This window comes from Lithobates pipiens, unplaced genomic scaffold (assembly GCF_037356315.1).
Source record: "Lithobates pipiens isolate NorthernLeopardFrog02 unplaced genomic scaffold, aLitPip1_a1.2 Scaffold_19, whole genome shotgun sequence".
NCBI classification, from domain to species: domain Eukaryota; kingdom Metazoa; phylum Chordata; class Amphibia; order Anura; family Ranidae; genus Lithobates; species Lithobates pipiens.
Window position 1 is genome coordinate 564,146,137 of NW_027507764.1, and position 12,890 is coordinate 564,159,026.

The window sequence follows — 12,890 nt, forward strand, 5'->3', positions numbered from 1 at the left end:
CTCACTGATACAGGACACTATTCCAACCGTTGACACCAATGATGGGGCATAATTCCTCCCACTAATACCAATGATGAGGCATTATTCTTCCTACTAACACCAATGATGGGACACGATTTCTCCCACTGACACCAACAATGGGTTACTATTCATCCCACTAACACCAACGTCCTGCCCCCATAAATTCTGAAGGACAGTAGACTGGCCCTTTTTTTAGACAGTTTGGAGACCCATGAACTAAAGGATAGAGAGGTCCAGGACATAATGCTTCCATGTCACAAGATGATAGTGTTGTAGAAGACCTCCTCCCTTTCTGATCCACAGAATAGAAATAATCCCTCTTTGTCCTAGAAAATCCCTAGTTCTTTGCATGAGGCTTTTGCTAAAGATTAGAATTCGCCTCTATAGTTTCTTCAGAAACCAACACTTCTGGGAGTGTCAATCTCCTTTCCCTGCTGTGCTCACTGGTTCCTCCGACCCTGTGGCAATGTTGTTGTGAGAAAGGAGATAGTGGGAACAACCACATTATCACAGCGGGGGACATAGGAAACTGGCACCCTCAGACGTGTCAGTTTCTGAAAAGGCTTCAGGCGAACAGTCCTTTTTCTTTAGGTTGGCCTTCCGGCAGTGCAGATGTATGAAAAGGTAAGTTGTAACTGACCTTTTTTTTGCAGGAGCAGCTTTTTCCCAAACTTTATTTTTAGTAACAGTCATTTTAAGCAAACTCCAGCCAGAATTTGGATTTTTGTTGGGTAGAGCAAAGAAGGGCTAGGCAAGCTGGCCAGTAGGGACTAGAAGAATTTCAATCAGTGAGTGGCCTCTGTCATCCCCCAACCCCCACCAGACAGAAGTTAATTATTTAACTAATTGCTACCCAAGTAACACAAATGTATGGCAGCAAAGAGGGTTGGCCACACATATGCGTCAAAGGGAAGCAAGCTTTCCCTTTGGTGGTCCTAGCAACCAATCACCAGCTTGTTAATATAAAAAGTTAACTATAGCAGCTCCCGCTCCCGCCCTCCTCCAGTACTCTGCTGCCTCTCTCCACTCTCTGATCTGCTGTACAACCCTTGTAAGGTAGGACAGTACATTGAATTGTGTAAGGGGGGTGATGTGATGGGAGCAACGGACACTACTTATGGGGACAAAGGACACTGTTTGGGGGCGGGGCGGGGCAGAGGACACTAGTGTGGGGGGTGTCAGAAGACACTGTTTGGGGCAGGGAGGCAGAGGGCGCTACAGTGGGGGAGGACACTGCTGTGGGGAGGTAGGGCAGAGGACTCTGCTTTGGGGGGGCAGAGGACACTACTGTGTGTGAGGGGCAGAGGGCTTTGCTTGGGGGGCAGAGGGGCAGTGGATACTACTGAGGGGGCAGAGGACACTGTTTGGAGGGGCAGAGGACACTGCTTTGGGGGGAAGGGGCAAAGGACACTACTGTGGGGGCAGAGGGATAAAGGACACTGTGGGGCAGAAGTCACTACTGTGGGAGGAGCAGAGGACAATGCTTTGGGGAGGGGGCAGAGGATACTAATTGGGGGGGGGGCACTACTGTGGGGAGCAGAGGATCCTGATTTAGGGAGACCTTCCCACTGGGCCTGTTTGTATTGCTGGACTTCTGTAGCTGCACTTGGACTCCCTGCCGCATCATGCTACACCTACCCACACGATGACTGAAAGAAAATAACTGACTCACCTATGGCTAGCTCAATGTTTCTCAAATCCAGTCCTCAGGCCCCCCCAACAGGTCATGTTTTCAGGTTTTCCATTATTTTTCACAGGTGATTTGCTCAGTTTCACTGCCTTAGCAATTACCACAGCCGTTTCATCTGAGGGAAATCCTGAAAACATGACCTGTTGGGGGGGCCTGAGGACTGGATTTGAGAAACACTGGGCTAGCTTAAGTTGGTATTGAATAGTGGTCTACCATAGGAGTTAACACATACACTATAGTCAAAAGTTTTGTGACACCCAACTTTAATGACATCCCAGTCTTAGTCCGTAGGGATCAATATTGAGTCGGCCTAATCTTTGCAGCGATAAAAGCTTCAACTCTTCTCTTAAACGCCACAAGGTTAAGGAGTGTCTTTAGGGACCTTGCTTCTGCACTGGTGTGCAGTCATGTTAGAACAGGAAAGGGACATCCCCGAACTGTTCCCACAAAGTTGGAGCATGAAATTGTCCAAAATCTCTTGGTATGCTGATGCCTTAAGAGTTCCCTTCATTGGAACTAAGGGGCCAAGCACAACGCCCGAAAAACAACCCCACACCATAATGCCCCATCCATCAAATGATTTAGACCTGCGCACAAAGCAAGGACCATAAAGACATGGATGAGTGAGTTATGGGTGGAGGAACTTGACTGGCCTGTGCAGAGTCCTGACCTCAACCTGATAGAACACCTTTGGGATGAATTAGAGCGGAGACTTCGAGACAGGCCCTCTTGTCCAACATCATTGCCTGACCTCACAAATGCACTTCTGGAGGAATGGTCAAACATTCCCATAGATACACCCCTAAACCTTGTGGACAGCCTTCCCAGAAGAGTTGAAGCTGTTATAGCTGCAAAGGGTGGGCCAATTCAATATTGAACCCTACGGAATAAGACTGGGATGTCACTAAAGTTCATGTGCGTGTAAAGGCAGGTGTCTCAATACTTTTGACAATATAGTGTATGTATGAACCAGCATTTGCATACCAACAATCACGTCTGTCTAATTGCTATAGGTTATGGTATATTGAATCATGCTGCTTTGATCTTATTTATTAAAGGTCAAATAGCTACTACATGCAACCAAAAGTTTTCAGGCAACCGTTAAAAAACATGCATTACTAAGGAACATTTTAGCAGGCCCATGCACTAAAGTAACTTTAATATTATACAGGCTGATCAAACCTAAACATTCCCTTTAGTCTAAACCATTATTTTATGCTCATTATATTCTGTTATATAAGCAGGTGAATTGTTTCACTGATATCCATTAAAAGGCAGCTCAAGTACCAAAAACCAGCACTACAGAAAACGAACTGTTAATGAAATAGAACATTTAAAAATAAATACGTGTAATTTGCCATAGACCCCGGAGTTCTCAGTCACACCTTGTTTTAGATTGTTTTCCTATAGACTTCACATTAATGTAAATGGGAGATTGATAAGGAAAGGCCCCCCACTACTTCTGTTTGTAGTAAAAGTGAAATGTCAGCAAAAATAGTTTTTTTAGAGGACACTGGTGCAGTTCCATGCCCAGAAAGCAATGTATCTTATACTAAAGGGCTGCATGAGTTGCACAACATAAAAATATATAAAACATTTCTAAAAATATATATAAAATGTTATTGAGATACATAATAATAAAACAATCTTTTTTTCAAGATAGCATAAAATACACTACACAATCATACATAATTATAATAAGTAAGCAACAGAAAACAGTCAGAGTCTAAAATCTCAACGCGTTTCATGAAGCAACGTTCACTTCATCAGGAGGACTGACAGTTTATATAGGACATCTGCAGAGAGACCAAGCCTATTAGTACATAAAAAAAAAAAACATTTGGTTTCCTGGTTGGTTTGGGATCCATGGCGACCATTCAGCCGCCAATGATTGCAAGGTTCTTGACAAGATTTTTTATTATTCTGTATCTCAATGAAAGTTTATATTTTTTTCAGACATTTTTGATTCACTTTTGTGTGGTGCAACTCATTCAAAAATCCCACGGGCAACCCTTTAGCTTGGTATATTCACTCTCACTTTGGGGTTGATTTACTAAAGGCAAATAGGCTGTTTTGCACTCTGGAAGTGCATTTGCCCCAGAGCTTAGTAAATGAGGTAAAACTTCACTTTGCAAAGAATACCCAATCACATGCAAGGAAAATTCTTTAAAAAAAAAAGCATTTTTACTTCCATTGAATTGCATGATGGACATCAGCAGAGCTTCTTCTACTCATTTACTACGTCCTGGAGCAACTGCTCTTGGAGAGGGTACAGTCTATTTGCCTTTAGTTAATCAACCCCTTTCTGTCATCAGGACAAAATGTGGGAGGGGAATCAATTTTACATTGGTCACCAGAACACTAGTAGAGGGGGAAACTGCCAAAGGGGACACCTTTTCTGGTAAAAACGGTCAAAAATAGGATGTCCTCTGACTTTGAGGAGATGCCTTTGGACTTTGGGGAGATGTCTTCTAAATTTCACTCTGACTTACTGTTATGCTTTCAGGGCAAAGAGTTATGGGGGAAATCTACCTAAGCAATAAAAACCCAAAAGACATTTTAACTCTTTTAGGCCCCATTCACACCTAAGCGTTTTGTAGCTTGAAGCCTGAAGCTGCAAAATGCTGGAGGGGAAAAAATCATTATTCTCTGTGGAGATGGTTCACATCTCCACTCCAAAACGCCTGAAGCCAGAAGCTCCAATACGCCTGAAGCTCAAACAAGTTCTGGAACTTTTTTGTTTAGGCAGATTTGGCAGTTTTTCTGCTTTTTACATTGATGACCCTTTGACCTGTACAAAATTGCAGCAAAATCGTGCAACTTTCTGCCTGAAAATGCTACACTCAGGTGTGAATGGGGCCTAACTCACTCTATCCAAATTTAGAAAAAAGGTTTTGCCTGAATCTCCACTTTAAACACAGATGAGATCATGATTGGTTTTGGACAGTCTGATCATAAAAGACCAAGGCAGATACAGCAAACCACTCCAGTAAAGCATCTCTAATTAGAATATTTCATTGTGAGAGTACAAGAAATGTATTGAATAATAGGGACAATTGAATGAGTTTAGTTCCATATGGGTGGAATGATGATGTAAAAAGCCCACGCTGATGTTGCTCAGACCTTGTGGACATGGATCTATAGTAGTTGAGGGCCAGCAGCAAGATATATTTAGTCTAGTACTGGTACTCTCACCACATGTTCCAAGCTAAACCAAAGAGGTATCACCTTTTTTGCAGTTTGGTCAGAAAACCGATTGGTAAGGCAACCTGCAGACATTAAGGGGTGGTCATATATGTAGGCAGCAAAACTCTCAAAGAAGCAAATATACAGAGCCCTGCCAAGTGACCCATACACTTCCAAGGTTGGCATCAATATGTAAGGAAAAGGAGGAAGAGAGAGACACTGGGACATACTGCCAATGTTGCCTGTGATCATGGCAGGTTTTCTCACCTGTCCAAGTGATGTCATCCAATTTGGCCAAAATTTACAGCTAAAGAAATTAAATTAGAAATTAGAGGATATATCAAGATTGACCCAATTACTGTGGGATCGGGTCAGACCCAATCAGACCCTCTATTTACTTCTATGAAGCGGCAGATGTAAACGAACTTGTGTCCGTTTACAACCACCTACCTCCAATCTGATCTGCTATAAAAAAAAGAAAAAACAGAATCGGATCCGTCCCTTTCCAACTGTGGTCATGGGATAAGTCCAGTTTTTACTATGGTTCCCACAAACATTAGAAGATGACTGCCTAGGACAATATTCTATGCATGAGCGTTTCAGAATGTTGACCGGAAGATGTCATTGGAAAAGATAGAGGACTTAGTTCCCCCTGATAGAAAAGAGGGGGCACAGAGAAGGGATGGTTTATGGACCCCCCCCCCCCCCAAACTGACCACCTTGCCCCTCTGAAAATAAATGGTATAAAAACCATTGTATATATAACTTACCCATACCCCAGGCTCCCACCATGGCTGGTCACATGATTATATGTTTATATGTCTAGGAATTTGGGCAGGTGATCTCAGCTGAAGGGGATTGTCAAAATGTGGGAAAAAAAGGCTGATGAATAGTTGGATTTATATGGGCATCGATCATTTCCCATTGTATAGTCATATGATCTTCTGACCAGCCGCTGTAGGTTTTAGAGCATGTGCAAGAGCTTTTATACCATTCACTTTAAAAGGTTAGGGTGCTCAGGATGGAGAAGCAATCCAATGTATAATAAAAGTCCATATTAAAGAGAACCAGTGAAGATCCTTAACTATTTGACTTTGAGTCTGGTATCAGCAATCAACTGAGGCAGGAAATAAGGTGGACATGGGTCAGACACCAATGTTTGAGAAATGTGATTGGTCTGTAGTTATAATCCAAGAACTCTTTGGAGTATGTGTTAGGTAGGGCTAGACCTTATTGGTGGTGAGTAGGAGTAGCTCTGTGGTGGCTCGAATTGGGTCCCTTCAAGCAGAAGATTGTGAACATGGGTGAGGAACACTGCGCATAAATAGAAAGTCTTCAAAACTCCAGCTGGTTTAAAAATACAATCACTTTATTAGTGTCTAACAAACAAAATAGCTAACATGCTTCTGGAGGTAAGGGCTCCCCCTTCTTCGGTGTTTTGGTAGCGTTAGAGGCTATTTTGCCACTGCAGGCACTAAAGACACCCCAAAACATTATTATCATATTAGGGCACAGACCGCAGTGCCCACAACAAAAAGATATAAAACTGCCAAAGCCCTGAAAAGGAGGAAGCCCCAATCCCCCCATAATGCGATGTCCTAAAACAATAAAGTGATCTTATTAAAATTAGGAGGGCAGATGCATATAATTAAAAATGCCTATCAGAGTGGTTCTTATTAAGCTGTGAACAGACTTGCCTGTTCTAAAATATTAGGAGCTTACATTCAATCATTTAAGCAGCTGAATATTGGTGTGGCACAAATGACCACATTGGTTGGCCTTGGACTAAACACATGGCAGGGGTATAGGCAGGATCCACGTCCATTCCACAATGAATGCTTGGGCTGAGTGTTCAATCAGTACACCTAGGCATGGCCAGACCCTGGATGGGTATAGATACAAATAACGTCCATCGGTCAATTTTACATAGAAGCCACTTCCAAAAGGCTCTGGGATAACAAAAGTTAAAGCTGAACTCCAGGAAACGTAAAACATTCTCCTATGCAGTGGAGTGTACCCACACTTCAAGGGTTGACTGCTTGTCTAGGTCTGGGGGGCATGAAATCTCAGCTCCTGTAGGCTACTCGATGGGTCCTTGTAGCATCTTCTTTCCCATGCTTCGGTGGCCTAAGGTACTGGTGTCATCAAGACCGAAGCAAGGTACTGGTGCATTGGATGTGAGGGCTCCATCGCTGGAGCATTAAGGGACACCCATCTTCTGGTGGGGAGTAGAAGATCAAGAAAAACAACTTTTACTATTCCCTAGACCAGGGGTCTCCAAACTATTGGCCCATGGGCCACAACTGGTCTGCTACAAGGTATTTTTTCCAGTAATCAGCTAGGGTCAGTGGCATTTCCTCAATGGGCACTGATTGAGGATTAAGGTCTACCTATGGTCTCCGCTTCTGATATAGGAGGGGAATCCAATGGGTACCCTGATGTAAGGGAGTACTCCGATGGGGACCCTAATTAGATTTTTTTTGGCCCACGATTATTTGTAAAATATATAATGCTGCCCTTGTACTAAAAAGTTTAGAGACCCCTGCCCTAGGCTAAATGAGCAACCACATTGCAAGGGACAATTTTCAGGTTTTCTTGAGTTCAGCTTTAAGGTAAGACGTATGTGCTGACAGCTAATGCCATCAGCTACCCAGTCCAGATGTTCCAATATTTCATTTTCACTATAGGTAAACTTTAAATATGGAGACAATGCTTCAAATGTCTTAAAAAAAAAAGAATCTAGTTACAAGCGTACCTCAATACCACACATATATGTCACCAGAGCCCCAAACCGTATGCAGTGTTGTGGCCATGCTGAGATGTGGTCTACTAACTAAGTGATGCAACTACACATAAAGGAGCAAGCAAAGGCAAGCATGCAATGAATGACAATGTGCGATCAGTACACATATACCTAAGTTTTCTTTTGATGCTTGATCCAAAGAATGTATCGCTAACAATGACTTTACTGAAAAGTGAAGGAGAAGTTGTTAGGATGGCAGTGAAACACAACACAATGTAATGGACAGACAATGAAAGCAATGACATGATTTGATGTTTGTGAATGGCTGGTTTGTTTCATAAGGCAATGTGCAAAGTATAGTCACCCATTGAACAATGAGCAGTCATCTTTTGCTGTTCTAACGGGCATTCCCAGATTTGTCCATGGGAGCCTATGCCGTAAATTTTACATTACACAGGCTTCAACACACCACACTGCACAAGCCTCATTTCAAAAATGGCGCTGATAGATGTGTGCATACCCATGCATACTGCTGCACACATGCAGACGGCCAAAGCTGTGCCATTTTGGATTGATGCCTGCACAATATGATCCGTTGGAGCTCATGCACTGCAAATTTCACAGTCTACCTTGCCCTCAAAATGATGCTGGGCCCTAAGGCAGCCTTTTTCAACCAGGGTGCCCAGGCATCCTGCGGTGCCTTGAGGTTTCTACGGGGGTGCCTTGGCAAAATGGCTAAAAATTTCCACAAAATTGTATACAAGCTAGTGGGTGAATGAAACCTGCCTTTTATTTACACAAAGCCACAGTTTTCATTGCGCACCATAATAACCTTCTAGCTGCCAACCTCCTCAAGATCTATGATATTATCTGTTGAGAAGGAGGATGCAAGTTGCCTGCATATCATATTTGTTTGACCCTCCCTTGCCTCTCTCCATCAGCTTTGGGGTCTCATTGGCCAAGTGATGGAGGAAAACTGACGGAGAAGAGAAACCTTGGAATACTAGTCAGTGCCAGTTTGCAAAAGTGTATTTGCTTTGGAAGAATAAATCCTCTTTAACGTTGGATGTCCTACGTGTATTAATGCTGCATTATGTAAAACTATCAGAAAAGTTTTTACATTTTAGAATGGGGCGCCTCAAGACTAAGGGGGCAACGGATCAAAAAACTCACGGTTCTGATCCTTCCTCGGATCAGAGTCATGGATCGGATAATTTTTCGGATCAGCAAATAAAAAAAAAGACTCCCCACTGTAATATCCACGCCATCTCCCCCACTGTAATATCCACATCATCTCCCCCACTGTAATATCCACGTCATCTCCCCCACTGCTGTAATATCCACGTCATCTCCCCCACTGCTGTAATATGAACGTCATCTCCCCACTGTAATATCCATGTCATCTCCCCACTGTAATATCCACGTCATCTCCCCCACTGCTGTAATATCCACGTCATCTCCCCCACTGTAATATCCACGTCATCTCCCCTGCTGTAATATCCACAATCTCCCCCACTGCTGTAATATCCATGTCATCTCCCCCACTGTAATATCCACGTCCTCTCCCCCACTGTAATATCCACGTCATCTCCCCTACTGTAATATCCACATCATCTCCCCCACTGTAATATCCACGTCATCTCCCCCACTGTAATATCCACGTCATCTCCCCACTGTAATATCCACATCATCTCCCCCGCTGTAATATCCACGTCATCTCCCCCGCTGTAATATTACCGTCATGTCCCCACTGTAATATCCACGTCATCTCCCCCACTGTAATATCCACATCATCTCCCCCACTGTAATATCCACGTCATCTCCCCACTGTAATATCCACATCATCTCCCCACTGTAATATCCACGTCATCTCCCCCACTGTAATATCCATGTCATCTCCCCACTGTAATATCCACGTCATCTCCCCCACTGTAATATCCACAATCTTCCCCACTGCTGTAATATCCACGTCATCTCCCCCACTGTAATATCCACATCATCTCCCCCACTGTAATAGCCACGTCGTCTCCCCCACTGTAATATCCACATCATCTCCCCACTGTAATATCCATGTCATCTCCCCACTGTAATATCCACGTCATCTCCCCCACTGTAATATCCACGTCATCTCCCCCACTGTAATATGCACGTCATCTCCCCACTGTAATATCCACGTCATCTCCCCCACTGTAATATCCACAATCTTCCCCACTGCTGTAATATCCACGTCATCTTCCCCCACTGTTATATCCATGTCATCTCCCCCACTGTAATAACCACGTCATCTCCCCACTGTAATGGACATCTCCCCCACTGTAATAGTCATCACCCCCACTGTAATAGACACCTCCCCCACTGTAATAGACATCTCTCCCACTCACTGTAATATCCACAGACATCTCCCGCACTGTATATCCACAGACAGCCACTGGGTGTACCAAGATGGCCACCGTTCCGGAGCTAGGCCAAAGCCACAGCCTTTCCTAAGGCTGATGCAGCGGAGCACTCTGCGGATCACACGGTGTGCCGATCCGAACAGGTCGACACGTTCGGATCACGGATCGATGACGATCCCTTGCACCACTACTCAAGACTGTCTATAATTTTGGAGGATGCCCTGAGATTGTCCATAATTTTAAAGGGTGCCTTGACTGAAAAATGGTTGAGAAACACTGCCCTAAGGAACACATACAAAAGCTGCAATCTTTGAGTAACTGCACAATGGTGACCTCTATCACTTAATCCTGACCCTTGAACCCTGTGCTAATTAAAGCGGAACTTCATTTTCAAAGCGGAACAGTCTTTTTTTCATCTTTCCATCTATTAAATCTTCTGCCCTTGTTGTTGTTTTAACTTTGGATAGTAAAACATTTATTTTTCTTCCAGTAGATCCCTTATACAGCCCACTTCCTGTTTCATCATGCACAGCTCTCTCTCTCTCACTCCTGATGAGTCATAAGAGGGACAATGAGACCTGCAGAGCTGGAGGTGTGCCTCTGTGTGTCTGTGTAAATCCAGGAAGTGAACAGGCAGCAGCTTCAGCTGCCCACAGTTAAAATGTTTGCAGCCAGACTCAGTGGGGGGAGATTTCTGCAGCATATTTGGTAAGTACAGAATTGCAGTATATATAAAATAATATGCAAAGTGGTTGGAGGGAAGCTTCAGAATGGAAAATATATTTTTATTACAAATTATGTGAGCAGACTGCAGTTCCTTTTTAATCCTGAACCCTGAACTCTGTGCATCACTGAATCCTAACCCATAAACTCTATCTGTTACTTAGGTCTTTCTCCTGAACTTTGGGAGTCAAGTAATCATGAACTTTGAACTCTGTGTTCCTTAAAGCGGAGCTTCACCCAAAAGGGGAAGTTTTGCTTTAAGATTTCCTTCCCTGCTCCTCTTTAAGAAATAGCATTTTTTTTGAGGGGGGGGGGGCAGGTACCTGATCCCCCCCCTCCTCCCTGCAGTCTTCTGGGTCACAATGCACAGCGTGACTCATGCATGCGCAATGGGCGCCCTGTTGTAAAGCCACAAGCTGTCACAGCCGGGAGCCCACAGTTAAGATGGTGACGCCGTGACATAAGACAGGTGGAAAAAACGGCTCGGGTGAGCACAGCACTGGATCCTGGGACAGGTGAGTGTCTGTTTATTAAGACCCCTTTTACTGAGGCGCTTTTCAGGCATTTTAGCACTAAAAATAGCGCATTGAAAGTGCCTAAAAAGCGACTAAAAAGCGCCTCTCAAGCCTCCCCGGAGTGAAAGCCCGAGTGCGTTCACACTGGGGAGGTGCGCTTGCAGGACAGGGAAAAAATCTCTGCAAGCAGTGTTTTTGGAGCAGCGGTGCTTTTTCGGACGCTTTTAACCCCTTGTTAACCCCTTATTTAGTTCTTGTAGCTGCTGACTTAAAATTTTTACAAATATGACTGGAGCTCCACTTTAATCCTGACTCCTGTGCTCTGTTTATTACCTAATCATGAGCCCTGAGCGTTACCTAATCCTGACCCCTGAGCGTTACCTAAACCTGACCCCTGAACGTTACCTAATCCTGACCCTTGAACGTTACCTAATCCTGACCCCCTGAACGTTACCTAATCCTGACCCCTGAGCGTTACCTAATCCTGACCCCTGAACGTTCCCTAATCCTGACCCCTGAACGTTCCCTAATCCTGACCCCTGAGCGTTACCTAATCCTGACCCCTGAGCGTTACCTAATCCTGACCCCTGAGCGTTACCTAATCCTGACCCCTGAGCGTTACCTAATCCTGACCCCTGAGCGTTACCTAATCCTGACCCCTGAACGTTCCCTAATCCTGACCCCTGAGCGTTACCTAATCCTGACCCCTGAATGTTACCTAACACTGGACTCTAGAAGAGAAATCCCACATTCACAGAAAGATAATAGTTTTAAGTTACCACATCCCGGTTATATAGAGAAGCAACAACCCCCAAACAAGTGGGACGTTAAAAGAGTGACCGAAAACACATAAATGTAAAAAAAATATATATATATATAAGTATCTTTATTATTTAATAAATATTGTACAATACTATTTGAGTCTATTTCTCTGAATGTAGGAAAAAATGGGGGATGGGTATTTGCTACCCTAATATATAGAAGAGAAATCCCACATTCACAGAAAGATAATAGTTTTCAGTCACCACATCCCGGGTATATAGAGGGTATTAAGGTATTAGGGTAGCAAACACATATACCCCTTTTTTCCTACATTCAGAGAAATAGAATCAAATAGTATTGTACAATATTATATAATAAAGATACTTATATATATTTTTTTACATTTATGTGTTTTTGGTCACTCTTTAAAGTCACACTTGTTTGGGGGTTGTTTCTTCTCTAATCCTGAACTCTGAGCCTTACCTAATCCTGACCCCTGAATGTTACCTAATCCTGACCCCTGAGTGTTACCTAATCCTGACCCCTGAGTGTTACCTAATCCTGAACTAAAGGGTTAGTGCGTTTACTAAGGGAAGTAATAGATACTTAGGGTTAGGGTTAGTGCGTTTAATAAGGGAAGTAATAGATACTTAGGGTTAGTGCTTTTACTAAGGGAACTAATAGATACTTAGGGTTAGGTTTAATGTGTTTACTAAGGGAAGTAATAGATACTTAGAGTTAGGTTTAGTGCGTTTAATAAGGGAAGTAATAGATACTTAGGCTTAGGGTTAGTGTGTTTACTAAGGGAAGTAATAGATACTCAGGGTTAGTGCTTTTACTAAGAGAAGTAATAG

General features: G+C 43.5%; 1 protein-coding gene across 2 annotated transcripts in view; it reads right to left on the reverse strand.

Annotated features, from left to right (window-relative positions):
* Nucleotides 1-12,890, reverse strand: part of KCNQ3 (potassium voltage-gated channel subfamily Q member 3) — a 391,330-nt gene that overhangs the window by 69,880 nt on the left and 308,560 nt on the right. Inside the window, exon 10 of one of the 2 annotated variants that reach the window (XM_077493360.1) lies at nt 7,812-7,865. The exons of the other annotated variant lie outside the window; for it this stretch is intronic. Coding sequence (XP_077349486.1) covers nt 7,812-7,865 — 54 coding nt within the window. The remainder of the gene's footprint in view (nt 1-7,811; nt 7,866-12,890) is intronic. 2 annotated transcript variants of the gene reach the window in all.